At 59.7% G+C, this 18,118-nt stretch overlaps 2 protein-coding genes and 1 long non-coding RNA gene across 6 annotated transcripts in view; 1 reads left to right on the top strand and 2 right to left on the bottom strand.

Moving 5' to 3' along the window:
* The window catches only part of SLC22A23 (solute carrier family 22 member 23), a 128,837-nt gene extending 119,317 nt beyond the window's left edge, over positions 1-9,520 (top strand). Inside the window, exons 8-11 of one of the 3 annotated variants that reach the window (XM_070456974.1) lie at positions 810-842; positions 962-985; positions 1,863-1,986; positions 8,732-9,520. In XM_070456974.1, coding sequence (XP_070313075.1) covers positions 810-842; positions 962-985; positions 1,863-1,986; positions 8,732-9,089 — 539 coding nt within the window. In that variant the 3' untranslated portion in view covers positions 9,090-9,520. Of the gene's footprint in view, positions 1-809; positions 843-961; positions 986-1,862; positions 1,987-8,731 lie in introns of those variants that run through there. The other 2 variants (XM_070456975.1, XM_070456976.1) reach the window with 2 other exon arrangements.
* LOC139031578 (uncharacterized) lies at positions 9,195-12,998 on the bottom strand. 2 transcript variants are annotated; one of them, XR_011484067.1, is made up of 2 exons: positions 10,684-12,998; positions 9,195-10,524 (listed from the first exon to the last, which is right to left on the bottom strand). It is a non-coding gene; the product is annotated as an uncharacterized lncRNA (long non-coding RNA). The 2 variants fall into 2 exon arrangements; XR_011484068.1 differs by having other exon boundaries at positions 9,195-10,520.
* A 73-nt stretch (positions 12,999-13,071) lies between these two features.
* PSMG4 (proteasome assembly chaperone 4) lies at positions 13,072-17,434 on the bottom strand. The gene is made up of 3 exons (XM_070456980.1): positions 17,176-17,434; positions 15,901-15,976; positions 13,072-13,243 (listed from the first exon to the last, which is right to left on the bottom strand). Exons 1-3 carry the CDS (start codon positions 17,347-17,349, stop codon positions 13,122-13,124), a joined length of 372 nt encoding a protein of 123 aa, XP_070313081.1. The 5' UTR covers positions 17,350-17,434; the 3' UTR covers positions 13,072-13,121.
* Between the last annotated feature and the right edge of the window lie 684 nt (positions 17,435-18,118).

Genomic DNA, 18,118 nt, shown 5'->3' with positions numbered 1-18,118 from the left:
AACGCCTCCTAGTATCCCAGGTCTGTGTGACGTCCAGGTGGGGAGCACATGTCCAGAACAAAGGGAAGAGAAGGAAAAGACTGAGGACTTCCTCAGCCTTGTTGTGCAAACTGGATTCTAGAACAGCCAGTGTTGGACTCAGTTTTCCGAGTTGGGCAAGTTTGCATGCGTTCAGTATCTTGCCGGGAGACTGGTCTTGTTTTCAGCTGCAGCCACATGGGGTCCGTCCCCTGCTGGGGCCTCCTGAGTTGCCCTTGCGGAGCCTTCCTCGGCGCCCCTGGGTTGGGGGGACGTGCAGGCAAGCGGCAGCCCAGGCTCACAGCCGCCACCTTGGTCCCTGAGCTGGGGTGCCCAGGGGACCAGGCTTCACGGGCACATGATGCCACCTGGTCTAACCTGAGCCTGGTGCCCCAGCACAGGCTGCGGGGACCTGAGTGGCATTGGACACAGTGAAAGTAACCCTTTGGCTTGAGGGGGTGCAGGGTGCTGTGCCTGGACCCCTCCTCTCAGAGCTGCACCCTCCTCAGGCTCCAGAGTCAGAGGGGCCCCAGACCTCCCTTCTGAACAGGAAGCACTCCATTTGGTGAGAGGCGCTCCATTTGGTGAAACGCCCACCCGGAGGCCCTGGGCTCTCCTGCTCTCTGGCCGCTGGCAGTGTCAACCGTGCTGCCCACGTGGGCCTGGCATGTGGGCAGAGAGGCCGCCCCGCTGCCCCTGGACACATGAGGTCGTAACAGCCGCCCTGACCTGCTCTCTTTCTCCCCTCTCTGCCCGCCTTCGTCCCCCTCCACTGCGGTTCCACGGCCCAGTGATCGGGAAATACAGCCAGCATCCAGACTCAGGTGAGCCCCGGGGGCGTGCGGTGACGCTGTCTTTTTATTGCACCTGAAGGGCGTTTTCAGAGCGACTCACAGACCTGTGGTTTCCCTTTCCTCTCTTTCCCCACCACTTTCGCCCCAAGAGTTGCAGCTGAAGTTGGCCGTAGGTTGGACACCACACGCATCCACTTGTCCTCTGTCCCTCCCGCCTCTAGAAAGCCTGGCTGCCCCCCTCCCGTTTGCGTCCGGCTTGCACGCTGCCCTCACCCCTTCCCCTGGCAGCAGCCGGCAGCGTGGCCCAGCCCAGCCACACCTGCTGGGATGCAGGGCCTCGGGGACGCGGCCCCGGAGCATTGGAGGTCTGCCTGACCGCCGCCAGGGGAAGCCGCCCATCCTGCATGTGAACCCCCCAAGCCCGCCGCCCTGGCCGCGGGGACTGGTGGACCGCTGCCCCTGCACGCAACACGGCTGCGCGCGCGCACGAACCACGGCTGCGCGTGCCACGGCTGCGCGCACGCACGAGCCCGGCCTACAGCGCCGAGCCCCCCAGGCTCCCAACCAGCCTCGCAGGGAACGGGCCGCACCCTGCTTCCGACCCTCAGCAGCTTGCCTGCCGCCGCCTGGGTGTGAGGTCAGACCCCGAGCCACGGCCAAGATGCCTGACTCGGTCCGGCACGTTCCCTCCAGGCCCCCGTTCCTCTCTCGGGGTTATCTGAGTTTTTGTTCCGCTAAATCAAGCTCGGGGCTCCTGTCCCTCGTCTTGGTCAGGCCTGAGGCCAGGGAGCCCCCCAGCCTCCGTCCCTGCCGGTCGCTCCGGTCCTCAGCTTACGGCAGAGTCAGCCTGGGCCCCACGCTCCAGCCGCCCGGGGCCTCGGGGGAACCTGCCAGGAAGGCTCTGACCTCCCACGCCTGGACTCGCTGCTCGTCTCCGGGGCCTGCGCCTCACCCCGGGCAGAGGGGAGGAGGGGAGAGCGCCGTCAGGCCCCCTCCCCCCTGCCCCTCCCCCGCGCCCTCCAGCCCCTCACCGCCCCGGTTCTCCCCCAGGAATGAGCGACAGCGTCAAAGACAAGTTCTCCATCACCTTCTCCATCGTGGGCATGTTCGCCTCCCACGCGGTGGGGAGCCTCAGCGTGTTCTTCTGTGCAGAGATCACCCCCACGGTCATCAGGTACGTGTGCGCAGTCCATGGGGCAGGCAGGGGTCTTCCAAGGACACGGGTTGGGGTGGGCGCTGCCTGGCAAAGCTTCTGGTGAATGAGCCACCAGCTCTAGCCTGGGCCTCTGGACAAGGTTCGGGCTGCACTGGGCGTCTGCTTGAGATGGACTGCTCTTCCACCCTGACCCCCAGGGATGCCCGAATCAGGGGAGAACTGAGCCCTGGGTCCCGTCCAGGCAGCTGGAGGGATGGGGAACAAAGGGATTTGGGGGTACAAGCCACACAAGAGGCCCTGGTAAAGGAGGGCTGTCAGGGGGTCCCTGGATATATGCCTGTGCTTCAGCCCCACCAAGCGCTGCCCACTGTCCTAGGAGGATTCAGCGACAAGTCGGTCTCAGAAAGTAGAGTAGAAAGGGCCTTGGTCTTCTGCTGGCTGAGAAGCCGGTGTCTCCAGTCCAAAGAAAAGGCTCAGAGAGAGAAAGCCCAGCCGGTTACGTCACTGATTTGTCTGGCAAATACTTGTTGGGAACCACCCCACCCCCGTATGCCTGCCCAGCAGAGGCCGCGCGCAAAGACTAAGCAGTGGCCTGTTTTCTGAAATGGTGGGGGGCCCTGCCATGTCCCTGGGGGGCGGGGGGCGCGTGCACAGGCTCTGGCGCTGAGGGCGTAGCAACATGGACGGGTGTCCTGCTGTCGCGGGTGTCGCTTGGGCTCAGTGAAGCGGTGACTTTCGTTCAAGCTCCTGAACTTGGTACGTGAATGTCATTAACTTTCTAAACACATGCTTTGTTAATTGTGAGTGTGGCAGTTATTCGGCCGTGAGATAGAGCCCAGGCCAGCAGCACGCAACACCCTGCCAGCCTCCCTTTCCCACGTGAGAGACACATGCGGCCAGTCCCGTTCAAGGCAGGGTGCCCAGGACAGACCGTCTTGCCCCTGGGCTCTGGGTGGAGGCAGGCAGGTCCGCAGGACTGCCTGATTTCTGATTCCTCCTTCTGATTTCTGATTCCTCCTTCTGGGTTCTCACACGTGTGCCAAGCCTGAAGGCTGCCCCATCCTGGAATACGATGCCAGGAGCTTATTTCAGGCGGGACTCCGCAGAGTGCCAGGCAGACAGCAGCCCTCGGCGTCTCTCTGTGGGTTAAACGCCCTCCCTTCACAAAGGCCCCCAGCAGGAGGGCTCCTTCAGAGGGCAGGAATCATGGTCAGACTGTGTGTGGTTGTCTCTCCGGGGCGGGCCACCCTTCACCCTGGTGGTCGGCAGACTGCATTCATCATGGTTAGGTTCTGCTGAACAAGCTGAACTGAAGGAAACGCAGTCATCCTTTTCCTTGGAGGCAGACCTGGCAAGATTATTGGGGATGGAAATTCAGCGAATGTTCTCGGGGTCAGCTTGTCAGGATGACAGACTAGACAGAACACCTGACCTGGGCGATGCATTTGTAGTTGCAGATGTAGGAGGTGAGGTCGGCGGTCTCCCAGTGAGGACGCTCCCCGCGGGACACCCCGCATCCCAGCCCTTCCTGGCGTGTCCCCTCGGGGGCAATCCCAGAGCTGCTGGGGGGAAGTGGGCTTCCTGCCCCTCCCATCTCACAGGTGAACCCCGGAGCAGCTGGGAGGGGCCGCTCGGGCCTGCAAGCCTCATGTTTGTGAATAGAGAATTAGCCTTCTGTTCACCACCGCTAGGAACACACCCTCGGAACAAGCACAGCTGCGAAGGTCAAGGACCGAGCAGGCGCCCTCACAAACTGGACGGGGAGGAGGCAGGCGCTGGGGGCAGGGACGAGCCACTTCAGCTCCCAACGTCCTGGCTGCCTGTGCGCCAGGGCCTGGCTGCGGGGCTTTTTCTTTATGGACAGTCGGCGCACAATCTAAGTTTCCCGTGTGCTGCCGTGATTGAGTGTTTAAAGGTTACTACATGTTAACTGAAAGGCAAATTATAAAGTACCGGCTCCACTCCCCGGTAGTGTACATCCTTGTGGCATAGTTTACACCGGCTGGTTTGTACCTCTTACCCCCCACCCTATCGTGCGCCCCGCACTCTCCCCCCACTGGGAGCCACTAACTAGTCTGTTTCCTGTATCTGTGATTCTGCTTCCTTTCTGCTATATTCCCTAGTTTCTTCTACTTTTTAGATTACACTTACAAGTGATACCATACAGGATTTGTCTTTCTCTGACTTACTTCACTTAGCATGACACCCTTCAAATCTATCCATGTTGCAAATGGCACAGTCTTGTTCTTTTTCATGGCTGACATTCCATCACGTGTATACACCTCGTCTTCTTGATCTGTCTGTGGACACTTGGGATGCTTCCATGTTTTGGCTGCTGTAAATAATGCCACTCTGAACACTGAGGAGCATGTCTGGTCTTGGTGTTTCGGGTTTTCCTTGGACCCAGAAGTGGAATCTGGATCATGTGGTCGTTCCAGTGTTGGTCTGCTGAGAAACCTCCATCGTGGTCTCCGTGGTGGCTGCAGCACTTCCCATCAGCAGGGCACAAAGGTTCGCTTCTCCGCGTCCTCGTTGGCGTGGCTGGGGGGCAGGCTGTGTTCTTTTCGATGATGGCCATTTTGGCAGGGGTGAGGTGGCACCTCGCTGTGGTTCTGATCTGCTTTTCCCTCATGACCGGTGATGCGGAGCGTCTTCCCGTGCCTCTCGGCCATCTGCACTTCTTTGGGAAAATGCATATTCGGTTCTGCCGATGTTTCATTCGGGGTCTTCTGTTTTTGACGTTGAGTTATATCAGCTGTTTGTGTATTTTGGATGTTAACTGCTTATCGGTCATACCACTTGCAAATACTGTCTCCCATTCAGTAGGTTGGCTTTTCATGTTGTTGACGGTTTCCTTTACTGTGCAAAACCTTTAACTTCAGACAGTTTAATTAGGTCCCGTTTATTTTTGCTTGTGTTTCCTTCACCTGAGGTGAGCAGCGTCACCTGCCGACACCTCCTCACAGGCTCCGGGAGGCGCCGGTGCCTGCCTCCCCCCTCCCTCCCCCAGCACCTTACTCTCTCTGACCGGCCCCTCCCCGGCCCCACTCCCGCCAGATGGAACCCACCTGTGTCACTGCTCCAGGCGGCCCTCACGAGCGGGCACCAGCCTGCACGTTCGAGACACGCGGGGCGGCCGCTTACCTTGTATATAAATGTCTACAGCACAGGCTCCCCTGGGAAGTGATCCAAGACTCGGGCCCTTTGCCTCAAGTCGGGGGAGCTCACCTCTGCCCCGACAGAGGCTCATCCTGACGGCCCCGTCTTTGGGGACGGGTGGGGACAGAGAGCACGCGGAGGGTCTGATCCCAGGGACATGGTGTTATCAGCGATGCCTACCTGAGTGTTTCTGGCAGTGATATGCAGAGATTGGCAGAAATATTTGTTCATCTCTGACTTCACAGAAAGGCAGTAAAAATAAATAACACGACGGAGGAATCGAAAAACAGGAAGCTTGTTTTCTGTGTTCAAGATGCTGGGTTCATGTCTTTAAAAGAATAATTTGAAGATTCTTTGTTTTTTCTGTTTCTTTTTTTCCCCCAAAGATCCCAGAAAACTTAATTCAAGCTTGCTACTTATAAGAAATCTGCCTGCATGCCAACCTTTATATCGTTAAAGTAATTTAGATGTTATCACTAGTAAAAAAATAAGGGCCCTTTGGTGCAGATGGTGAAGAATCTGCCTGCAATGCAGGAGACCTGGGTTTGATCCCTGGGTCAGGAAGATTCCCCTGGAGAAGAGAAAGGCTGCCCACTCCAGTATTCTTGCTTGGAGATGTCCATGGACAGAGGAGCCTGGTGGGCTGCAGTGCTTGGGGTCGCAGAGTCGGGCACGACTGAGGGACTAATGCATCACCATCACATCATCACTAGTAAATCAGATATCCAGTGCATATTAAACCTCTGTGCTCCTGAAGCTGGAGGAGGCAACCTGCCCTGGGTCCTCCTTTCTCTGTAAATCTACTGCTTAAACATGAGCAGGTGCTGCCCTCTCCTGACAGGCTAGAGAAAAGCAGAAAGTGTACAAAGTCAGCATTCGGGGTGGTGGGGGCAGGGTAGAGCCTCAGAACCAACCACATAATCATCCCATTCTCTGAACTGAGATTTCTGAAACACAAGAGCCAAAAATGGAATATCAGATTCTGCCACAGCTGTTCCTGATCTTACTAATCCCAAGGGATCCTTAATAGGAAATCAACAGAAAACGGCTTTTGTGGGGAAAAATATGTCAAGACATATTGCATAGTACATATGCATGCATACATATATTGCATTTTATATGTATGCATTCGTAGACACAGAGGCACTTTTTAAAAACCAGTCCAAAGTTCTACCGTAAATCAAATACATTTCATTTGATAGACCTTCCAGGTGGCGCTAGTAGTAAAGAACCAGCCTGCCAGTGGTAACTCAGGTGATAAAAGAATCCACCTGCAATGTGGGAGACCTGGCTTCAATCCCTGGTTTGGGAAGATCCCCTGGAGAAGGGAAAGTCTACCCACTCCAGTATTCTGGCCTGGAGAATCCCATGGAGAGAGGAGCCTGGCAGGCTCCAGTCCATAGGGTTGCAGAGTCAGACACGACTGAGGCGACTTAGCACGCACAGTAACCTAATACCTTACCATGTCAGGTTCACCTGGACTCTGAGGGGAGCCCAGCTCCTTGACCAGGACCCCCTTGGGGGCTGTGTACCCACCTCCCTGTGGGCCCACCTCCCTCGGCACCACCCAGACTCAGGCACGGGAAGGTCACCCAGGTGGTGACGGCTCACTGGTATCAAAAGCCTGGGAACAAGAGCTTTAGCCCCAGCAGCCCACACGCCCCCTGCAGCGCCCTGTAGCTTCCTGGAGTGAGCAGACTCATGAGGACCAAACGGTTGTTTCAGGTTCTCGTTTATCCAACTTCCGGTGGCTCAGTCACACCACTCTCTGCAGGGTCGTCAGATTCACTCTGCTGCGTTCACTTGGCCAGTGGCCCTCCTGCCGAGGACCAGGGCGATCTGATTTGCAGCGTCCCAATGGTTACGAAGCGGGGTGTCTGCTGTGGACGTTCCAGAAGAGAATGCTTGACTGTCCGCTCCCCACTGCACATTCTTGCCTCCTCTGTCACAGGTTAACTGACCATAAGCGTGCGGGTTTCTTTATGGGCTTTCTATTCGGTTCCGTTGGTCTGCGTGTCGGTTTCTGCGCCAGCACCCTGCTGCTGTGATCGCTGTAGCTTTCTAGTGTAGTCTGGAGTCAGGGAACTTGATTCCTGCAGCTCTCTCCTGCTTTCTCAAGATTGTTTTGGTATTACAGGTCTGCTGTGTTTCCATAAGTTTCTAAGATATTTGTTGTAGTTCTGTGAAAAATGTCATGGGTATTCTGATAAGGACTGCACTCAATCTGTAGATTGCCTTGTGTGGTGGTGATTTTAAGAACAGTGATTCTCCCAATCCAAAAACAGTGTATATTCCTATTTGTTTTTGTCATCATCTATTTCTTTCATTAGCATCATAGCTTTCAGAATACAAGTCTTTTACCTCCTTAGGTAGGTTTATTCCTATGTATTTTATTCTCTTTGATGTGATGGTAAATGAGATTGTTTCCTTAATTTCTGTTACTGATAGTTTGTTGTTAGTGTATAGAAATGCAACAGACTTGTTTATTAATTTCTCATCTTGCAGTTTTACCGAATTCACTGATGAGCTCCAGCAGTTTTCTGGTAGCATCTTTAGGATTTTCTATATATAGTATCACGTCATCTGCAAACAGTGACAGTTTTACTTCTTTCCAATTTGGATTCTTCTTTGCTGTGGCTAGGATTTTTATTCAAAACTATGTTGAGTAAAAATGGTGAGAGTGCACACCTTGTTCTTGTTCCTGATCGCAGAGGAGATGCTTTTAGCTTTTCACCGTGGAGGATGTCAGCTCTAGCTCTGTGACCATGCTTGTGCTCAGCCGCTAAGTCAGGTCCGAGTCTCTGTGACCCCGTGGACTGTGGTCCCCCAGGCTCCTCTGTGCATGGGATTTCCCAGGCGAGGACACTGGAGTGGGCTGCCGTCTTCTCCTCCAGGGGCTCTTCCCTGGAGGGGAATCAGACCTGCGTCTCTTGCACTGACAGGCAGATTCTTTACCACTGCGCCACTGGGCAGCCTGGGTTTGTCATATATGGCCTTTATTGTGTTGCGGTGTGTTTCTTCCTGGTGCAGGACGCCCAAGCTGGGGAGCCCGACTTGGGGTTCAGAACTCACTTCTGTGGGAGATCCTCTGGAATATATTCTCCAGCATGTGGGTCAGTGGTCTGGTGGGAGTCATGAGACTTTATATTGTGCTTCTGGTCCTCCTACCCATCTTGTCATGGTTCCTTCTTTACGTCTTTAGTTGTGGATCTATTTGGCATCAATGGTTGTTCCACAGACAGCTGTGATTCTGGTGGCCCCTTGCAGGGAGGCGAGCTCAGGGCCTTTATGCTCCACTGTCTTGGCAGCTTTCCTCTTGATGTGTTTTTAATGCCTTCGTTAATCCGTGGCCACCCTCCTCTCTTCTAAGCGGAAAGCAAGCCTCGGGACAACAGCGTAATCTACTAACACCTGGTTTCTCAACACTGTCTATCATGTAGGGCAGGTGAGGCTGGTTTTCCCCCTTACGGTGGTGTTTATTATAGAGTCACCTTTGAAAGTGAAGGAAGGAAGAAGCCTGGGCTGACGCGGGGAACGCGGGACGGGCCGGGGCAGGGGCGGGGCCCGGCCCCGGCCCGGCCCGCTGACCCGTGCACCCTCGTAGGTGCGGCGGGCTGGGGCTGGTGCTGGCCAGCGCGGGCTTCGGCATGCTGACGGCGCCCATCATCGAGCTGCACAACCAGAAGGGCTACTTCCTGCACCACGTCATCTTCGCCTGCTGCACGCTCATCTGCATCATCTGCCTCCTGCTGCTGCCCGAGAGCCGGGGCCAGAGCCTGCCCGAGAGCATCCCCGACGGCGAGCACTACACGCGCCAGCCGCTCCTGCCGCCCCGGCGCGGCGAGCAGCCCCTGCTGCCCACCCACGCCGAGCTCAAGGACTACTCGGGGCTGCACGACGCGGCCGCCGCGGGCGACGGGCGGCCCGACGGGGCCACGGCCAACGGCGGGCGGCCCATGTAGCCGGCGCGGAGGCTGGGGACCCCGGGGTGGGGCGGGGACCCTGCAAAGCTCTCGAGGAGCGCACGCGTCTGGGGGAGCGGACCTAGCAGACGACCCTTCGGAGACTTTCTTTTCTGCCATGAAATGTTTGTATTTATTTTGGTCATTTTTACAAGAAGCACTTTATTCCCTTCCCTTCACTGATCTCAAAACCAAGCCCCCTCCTCGGGAAGGACACGCCGCCGCTGGACCGGACCGTGCAGCCCGGCTCCCCGGGGTCCCCCGCCCCCGAGCATCCCCAGGGCTGCGCTCTCCTCAGACTGAGATGTGAATGGTTAGGGTTTTGCTGGAGTCTGTGTGATGGTTTGTAAAAGTCTTTTCTGTAAGGGAAGAGCTTCCGCTCTGTTAGGGAAAAGCAGCTCACAATATCATTAAAACCAGCTTCGTCTCTCCTTCGAGATCATCCTTTTTATACTTGATCCGGAAGCTCTTTCGGGGGAAAAGCGTCACCATGTCACCGGAAGTCATAAATGAGTGGCGGCCTCGCCACGGTCTTCCAGCGCAGGTCTGTCCCCTGCGCTCCCCAGCAACCAGCGCCTCGCGGCCACGAGTCACTGCTGCCACCGCCCTCCCGCGCGCGTGTCGCCCGCTCCCGCAGGAAAGGCCCTCCCCGCCCCGCCTCGCAGTCAGCGTTTCTGCAGCACGACTTCACTACCGGCTCCTTCCTGAACTAAACCCAAGGGAAACGACCGCGGCAGCGCTCCGGGAGGGACGGGCACTCTCGCAGGCGTGGCCCAGGTAGGCCGTGTCCTGAGCACACACCGCGCGGAAATCACCAGCCTGGAGGCCCCGGGGAGCCTGCGAGGGACCGGCCGTGTCCTCTGCTCCCCCCCGGCGAGGAGCGGGGCCTGGGCGGGGCCTGACCGCAGCCTCGGAGGGCATCGAGGCCAAGCGCGAGAAGCAATAACCCACCCGAGCTCGCCCCGCCCCGCCGTGCGAGGGCGCCGCGTTCCTCGACCCGTCCTCCCGCCTGTCAGGGTCAGGCCTTCGGTTCCGTCTGCGGCTGTTTCAGAGGCGGCACGGGGGAGGCCAAGAAGCTACCCTCGCCAGCCAGGCGGGCCCCATCCTGTCGCAACACCGGCACCCGTCTGGGGGCAGCCTGGGCTCTCTGGAAGGCCCGGCCCCGGCTCTGGGACACGTCTTTGCCGTGGGCTCTTCTTCCAGGGACAGCGTGGCCCCCAAGTCTGTGTGAACCAGCAAGGCAACCTCCCGCCCCCGACCGAGCCCCCACACGCTGGCCGACCTGGGAGGAGCCGCGGGCTCCGGAGAACTTTGTGGGAAAGCGAGCAAACTCGCAGGCCTGTGACCCAGCTCCTCCTGGCTCTCCATCTCTCAAGTCACTTCTGTTCTCTGTTTCCACGGGGCGGGTCACACTCACCTTAACCTCCAGGCCTGTCTGCCAAACCAGGAGATGCCTCAGCCCTTCTCACGTGCTGGGCGCGGGCCCCCCGGTCCAGGACAGGCCTGCAGTGTGGGGGCCGGGGCAGCAAGCAGGGTCCCCGGGCCCCACCTGCCAGGCGTGCCTGCACCTGCGACCCCAGACCAGCCCACTCACCAGACCCCAGGCGCTGCGTGGCCTCCCGCTGGCGGTGTAGACCTCTAGGGAACGCATGAAGCCGCAGGGTGTGGCCTGCACCTCCAGGAAGACTGTCCGTCTTAGGTGACCACGGTAGACGCCGGTCCTGTGGGGTCAGCACTGTCCCGTCATGGTCAGGCCCGTCTCCTGGACTAGACGAGACGCTGGCCGAGGCTGGGCTCCTGCGGGCATGAGACCAGCACAGCCCGGGCTCACGGCTTCCGTGAGCAATGGCTGAGAAGCGGGGCCAAAGCAGAAAAGCCTCCCGCAGGCCAAGCCCCCGCCCGCGTGGGCAAGGCGGCAGCGCCCCGCCTGCTTGGCCAGGCCCCAATCATGCGTGGACCCCCGGCCCGTGTCCTCCATGCTCAGCAGGGAGACGCTGCTCAGGCACCTGACCGCCCGCCTGGGGGGCCCGGCGCCACCCTGCACCCCACGTCCCGACCCCAGGGAGCCGGGACCCCCCCTTCCAAGTCAGGCACACAGGCAACCCTTCTGCTTTCTGTTCTTTTCCAGAAACCAGTAACAACTCACCTAATATCCCGCATATTAGCACCCGAAACAGAGTAAGACGGTTTAAATATCTCATTTTCTAAGAGCGTAATCACTGGCAACTAGGGGGAAGGGGCTGGTGAGCTGGTCTGACGACAGAACAGCAAGAATGAGGCCTCGCAGAGTAAGCACTGTCCCTGGTACCACCTCCTAGAGCCAAACTGGGGGGCCGACGGGCCACGAGACCGTGGGGACCCTGGCCAGGATGCAGCCCCAGGCCAGGGGGACGCAGCGTGCCAGCCTCACTGAGGGGCCCTCCCTGCCCCGTGGCAGCAACCCGGAAGCTTCCGGACAGGACCCCTGGAGTGCCTGCTGGCGGCACAGAGCTGCACCCAGCCCTGACCCGGCCTTCCGTGCCGCCTGCATGCCGTCACGGCTGTTGTACCATGGGGGAGATGTGTGTGTAAATGTACAGAAATAAAGATGTTGCCCCATTAACAAACCTCTGGAATGTCTTCCCTACCTCATCCGATGGGATCCCCTGCAGGGCATTTCATGACCACTGGCTACAAGGAATAAACTCTGTGCGTTCAGGTCTCACTGTGTCCCTGCTTCAGCGCCTGCGTGACCCCAGCCCCCGCCCTGCCCCAGGCTGGGGGGCTCCTGGCCAGCAGGTCCTCGTCTTCCGGGCAGGCAGAGGCAGGGTGGGGTGACTGCCCACTGCCTGCTCAGTGACCCGCTCAGACCCCTGAGGACGGGTGGCAGGTTTCCGAGCTCGCCCCGCTGGTGTGTGGCCGTCCTGCTGACCTCACCCGGGGCCTGGAGCCTCCCAGGGAGGGAACGATTCTCACACTGTGACTGTCGGAAGACTGAGCGCCCAAGGCTCTCTTTAATGTAGTGTTTTTTTTTAACAAGAAAGCAATATTTCTTTAATAAAGTATTTATACCAAACTCTCCTCTCCATAGCCCTGATTTTGTTACCTATTCCTCCCTCCTAGAGAGGTGCCCTCCGTACCTCCAAGCCGTGACAGGCCGGGGCTCACAGGTTAGCGGCTTAGCCCAGGACCCAGTTCCCGGAAGGGCCTTTCATCCCGGCTGAGCGTCCCAGCCAGCCCAGCGTGATACCTGCCACCACGTGAAACGCACTCCAGGGTCCCGAACCACTGCCTCCCAGGACAAAAGGGGCCCATGTGGACCCCAAGCGTCAAAGAGTCCAGTCCCTGCCTTGGCTGTGCCGAGAGGCACGTGGGGCGGTCTCCGGCCCCACAAAGCAGGGGCTGCCTGACTCCGGGGAGGAAGCTGTAAAAACTCCCCAGGGACGCAACTGGAAGCCAAGTAGGGAGCCGCTGACCCAGGAACACTGTGGCTTCCGGAAAGCAGCACGTGTCCCAGAGAGACTGATGCCACCGCGAGCAGCAGGAAAAGGCTGAGGGTTAAGACGCGGGCAGGAAGGGCCCAGGGCGTGGAGGAGAGAGGAGACAGAAGGAAAGACGGGGTGGCAGGAAGCATGAGGAGGGGCTGACGCTGGGATCCGTTCAGCAAGGCAGGTAAACCCAGAACCCAGTTCCTAGGGACACCGGCATACAGGGTTTGCAGAGCGTTTCTGGTGATAACCCAGCCCGGAGACGGTTCCCACCTCCCAGGTGAGGGGACAGGGCCCAGTGGAGCGAGACCTTGGGGATGGAGCTGGCAGGACGGCCTGACACAGTCGTGGCCCACGCCCTCTAGGGGACCACGGCGGCCTCCCCATCCTCACACGTCCTGCTGGACCCCTCCTCCCTGGACCCTCAGGTGCAGCCCTGGGACCCTACCCAGCGACTGGAGGGAGGAGACCAGCCCTTTAAGAACAAACGCGAACACGTAAACCTGCTGCAGCGGTGGGATCCAGTCTGTTTATTCAAGCGTCCCCTGTGCCTGAGTCTCTCTGGCTAGAACTTCTCCGGAAAGGCCTGCATCTCCTCCTTGATCCGGTTTTCTACCAGCAACTCGAAGCTGCTGCTGGTGTTTGGAACGTTATAGCTGACAAAGACCTGCTTGCTGGTCTTCCTGGCTGGAAGAGAGAGACCGCAGGGACACTTGTGACCCCACGCCTGCTCACAGCGGAGAAAGGCCTGGAAAAGGCAGGCTTTTTGAGAGCGAAGCAAGCTCTGACTCCGACAACATCACAGGTAGCTGCTGCAAAGCAGACCAGTCGCTGGACCCGCTGCTCATCCGGAAGAGCAGTTCTGAGAGCCACAGCACCAGGACCCGGTGAGGTGCACCCCCAGAACCCCCAAGTCTGTTCACAGATCGCAGTGTCTGCGACCCACCACGCTACACACAGGGCTGGCTGGTTGCTGCGCTTCTTCAAACCACAAGATGATGTCCACAGATTTAAAGTATTAAGGTCCTCCAGTACCACCCTCTCCCCCAGCCCCACCACCCTCCTCCCAGAGGAGCTGACACTCCTACATGAATGTATGTGCAAGCGCACACACACACACGCACACGAGGTATGGTTTTCAATTGCATGCTGAATACATGACTGAGCCCCTTTCTACAGAACCACCTAGGGCTGGTGGGAGCGGCTCCAACCAGGAAAACCGACTCAGCCGCACACCCAGCACCTGAAGGCAGGACAGGTCCCGAGGAGAAGCAGGAGATACCAGCCCCTCACCCAGTCCCACCCCCCGGGGCAGGGGCAAAGCGCTCCTCCCTGCGGGCCTCAGAGATGGCGAGTCCCACCATCAGAGGCAAAGAGCAGGCGCGGGGGAAGCTGGGCCCCTCGCATCACAGAGGCTCTGCGTGCAGTGGCAGAAAGTCCCCGGCCCCATGGGCCGCTGACCCCCATCCCTCCACGAGCCAAGACCCGAGCCCACCTGCTCGTCCACCCAGCAGCCCCTCTGCCCTCCAGAGCCGCATGGAGCAAGGGGTCTCCGTCCATGGGAAGCCCCAGGGCGCTCAGCTCTCCCACACGAGATGGTCTCAGGACACCTGTCTCTTCAGCACCGTCCAGACAACCAACAACAGTTAATAACACAACTTCCACTGCAGGGTCCAGACCCCAGGTCCAGACGATGACGCAGCAGGGCATCACAGGCCGGCCCGACGCGATCTCAGCAGCCATGTGACCCGCCCTGGGGGGGGTGGGGAAGGCAGTGCTGGCATCCACCACGTGTGCCCGACCCTGCTGGGTGGTGGCCAACAGCCACCAGGTTTGCAGACATGGGCAGGTGGGAGCCTCCATCACATCTGACCTCAGTTACAGGGGACGTCTGTGTTCTGTTTCAGATTACGTTGTTTGTAAACTGATGTAAACCATGTGAAAGAAAAATGCTAGTTTTAAAAAGCCCCAACATTTGCACAAAGTGCAAGAAAGAAATAAGAAGAACCCCGGTTTTTGCTTACAGACTGCTTCCAGGCCTCGCCCCGAGGACACTGGGAGCTGGCCTCCCTTCACTGAAGAGCCAGCTCATTCCTCTCCTCAAACGAGCTCCCGCCACCTCCTCTCCCGGACTCTGTCCACACTCGGGGACCCCCCGGTCCCAGCTCCACACACCAGCAGGCTTCCACCCTCCTCCCCCAGGCCCGGCACATGGGGTCTGCCTGCTGGGGTGAGGCGGTTACCCTGAAACGCAGGCAAACATACAGTGAAACGAGAGGGCATCAGGCTTCCAACCTATCTTCACTAAAGACCACCAACTCCAGCAAAGGCAGAGAAGGAATGGCGGCACCTGGGAAGCCAGGTGAGAAAAGCTGAACAGGAAGACTTTCTCTCTTTCCTGCTGCTTTTCTGTAGAACCAAAATCACTTCCTAATAAGAGATTACCAAGCTGACTTACCACTCGGGTTCCTGTAACTTCAGCCTAAAGCACTAGTGTGGTGGCCGCTCCTGAGACGCGGCCGCTGGCCCTGTGGTCTCCACCGCGTCTGGCGCGGCCTGTGGGCCCCGTGACACCCCCGCCCCTAGAAAGCCGGCGGTGCCCGGAATCCGTGTGACCGTGGGGCATCCCAGAGCGACCACCACAGACACGCCCACTCCCCAGGGACCAGGCTGACAGAACTGTGAACACAACCACAGAGAGCGCCTCAAAACCACGGCAGGGGCCCCACCACTGCACCCTGGCCAGGACGCCGGGCTCCGCACGTGGCCGGGACACTCAGGCCAGACGGGGGTGAGGCTGCTCTACCCATCGAGGTGCCCAGGCACCGGGGACCACCGGGCAGTCACACACGCCAGCCACGGGCATCCTCACCTGGACCGGTGAGGCATCTGCAGGAGGGGTGCTCGGGGTGCAGTGGAGGCTGCAGCCCCCAACCTCGGCCCCTGCTTACACCCCCTCCACACCACCCTCAGGCCAGGCCATCTCCCTTCCAGCTCTGAGCAGCATCACGTGCAGTGAAGGGCAGGCCCCGGATGCTACCTGGAGCCGCTGCCACTGGGCGCCGTGGGCGTCACTCACCCTCGCCTCCCAAGAGGACGAGGAGCAAAATCACCTGTCACTCACTGGCTCGGAGGCAGCCAAGGTCATTGGAGCCCGAGGGGAGCAGGCCCCCAGAGAGGGTGCTGGTACCAGCTCCTGAGACCAGTGCGCAAGGCCTGGGCTTCCAGCAGCGACCAGGGGGTTCACCTCCCAGACGGAGACCCTCCCTCCTACACTGACTCACCTCCCCGCTTCACTGAACAGCCCCACCGGGGCGCTCCAGCAGCTGAGCTGCGGAACCTACCTAAGCGCTGGGCAAGGCCGGTGGACATGGTGTCAGACGCGTCCCCAAGGAGGGCAGTGGACAGGGGGATGGAGTCCTGCAAGGAAAACAGAGAGCGGCACTGGTTCTTCTGCGAGGTCCAGCCTCCTGGATCACCTGGGCACCTAGGGTCCTGCAGCCCCGCTTCCGGTCGCAGGCCAGCCTCTCCGCAGTGGGCCTGTGTCACCCAGTTCTGCAGCCTCTCCTGGGAGCAGACAGGCCTGCCCTGTGAAGGGCTGGAGCAGCCCAGAGGGGCAAGTGGGTGCAAAGTCAGAGGGGTGGGGGCGCCCCAGCCGTTGCAGGGCCTGGAGGTCCATGCAGGCTCTGAATTCTTGAGGGTCTGAGTGCAGGGATGACAAGGCTGATGCTGTCAGCACCAGGCTGAGCCACGTCCTCCAAGAGGAATGTCCAGGTCCTGGCATCCTGACCCCAGCACCTGCGAAGGTGACTTTATTTGGAAACAGGGTCTCTGCAGATGTAGTTGAGACATAAGCAAAGTGAGGCGGGCCCTTCCACTAATAGGACTGGTGTTTTGGGAAGAAGGGGACAGACTGAGATGCACACAGGAGGCCTGGGACACTGGAGCAGAACTGGGGTGAGGAGGCTGTCAGACAAGGGGCCCCAAGGTGTCAGCAGCACCGCAAGCCCGGAGACGGAGGAAGCAGCCCGCGGATGCCTCAATTCTGCCCTCTCTGCTGTTCTCAGCCCCCCAGTCTGCGGCCCCTGGATACAGCGGCTCTGACACACCCCATAGGCGGCAAAGCGGACCTCGGCCGGGGGAGCGATGGCGCGGGGCCCAGGTGACAGGTGAGGGAGGTGAGAAGTGGCTGGATTCCGCGGGAGGGGCGGCCCTGGAAGAGCGGCCGGGGTCTGGGGAGCCCAATAGGACACCAATTACACCCCCGATGGGACAGCAGAGCGAAAGAGCGGGAGACAGGTACGTGCGGGAAACGCAAACAAACGCGGTCAGCGAGGAACCGGCAGAAAAAGAGGGGGACACGCCACCCCCGGCACAGGGAGGGTGACAGCGGGCAGCAGGGGTCCCGCGGGGACCCCGACACTCCAACCAGAGACCGGGGGTGGGGGGGGGACCAGTCGTGCGGCGGGACAGAGACCCCCGGGTGGGCGGCGCAGCCCCCAGCAGACCCGGCCCCTCCCCCCTCCCTCCCCCGCCCCCTCCGGGACGCCGGCACCCCTCCCCCTTCCTCATCCCCTCCCTCCCCCTTCCTCATCCCCTCCCGCCCCCCGCCCACTCACGTAGCGCGTGCACATGGCCACGGCCAGGTTGCGCAGGTGCGGCGTGGCCCCCACCCAGAGGAAGAGCGAGTCCGTCATCCGCATCACGTGGAAGTGAACGAGCTGCTCCCACAGCCTCGCGCTGAAGTTGTGCAGGGACACGTCCCCGCCCGCGGCGGCCGCCGGCCGCTCCATCCGCCCGAAGCCCGTCCGCGCCCGTCCGCTGCCACTACCAGACGCCAGCAGGAAAGCGCCGAGGCCGAGTGGGCGGGGCCTTCCGGGGAGGCGGGGCCTGAGTGGGAAGTTGAGGGGCGGGGCCCGGGAGTGGGCGGGGCGGGGCCTTCCGGGGAAGGCGGAGCCTAGGTGGGACGTTGAGGGGCGGGCCCGGGCAAGGCGGGGTGGTGTCTCCATTGGGCGAAGTGTAGACTCGCAGGAGCACCTTCCCGCGTGTAGACGCATGGTCCCGCGCTGTTTAGTCGGTGCCACAGGCGCTCAGCGCGGCCGCCTGTGTCCCGCGAGCTGGGTTACACTTTCTAAAACCCTCCTGCTGCCAGCAGCGCCGTAACTGCTGGAGGCCCGTGAGAACGGCAGTGATGCTGGGGGGCTCTCAGAAGAGCTGCGCGGATTCAGTTAGGGGCGTGTGCTGGCGCGCCTTTGGTCCAAGACCCCAGAGCTGGTCCCCGTACAAGCGTGGGCCTCGGCTAACGGTTCAGCCCCTGAGACTCAGTCTCCCCGTCTGCCGCTCAGAGCCGGGGGCCACTGTCAGCCCTGCTGGGGAGCTTGACTTGAGTCACTCCGGGACCTTCAGAGTTGACACAGGGACCCTGCAGTGTGTTGAGAGTGTCTTTGTAGTAAAAGCACACAGCGCCCGTTCTTGTCCGATTCTGTTGCACCTACCTTGGGTTTAAGGACAGAGCTATCAGTTCTGCCTTTTAAATCTCTAATAGGTCTAAATTAAACGACA

Source organism: Odocoileus virginianus, chromosome 27 (assembly GCF_023699985.2).
Source record: "Odocoileus virginianus isolate 20LAN1187 ecotype Illinois chromosome 27, Ovbor_1.2, whole genome shotgun sequence".
Lineage (NCBI taxonomy): Eukaryota > Metazoa > Chordata > Mammalia > Artiodactyla > Cervidae > Odocoileus > Odocoileus virginianus.
Note: the sequence above shows the minus strand (reverse complement) of the source record. Positions and strands in the feature narration are given on the sequence as shown.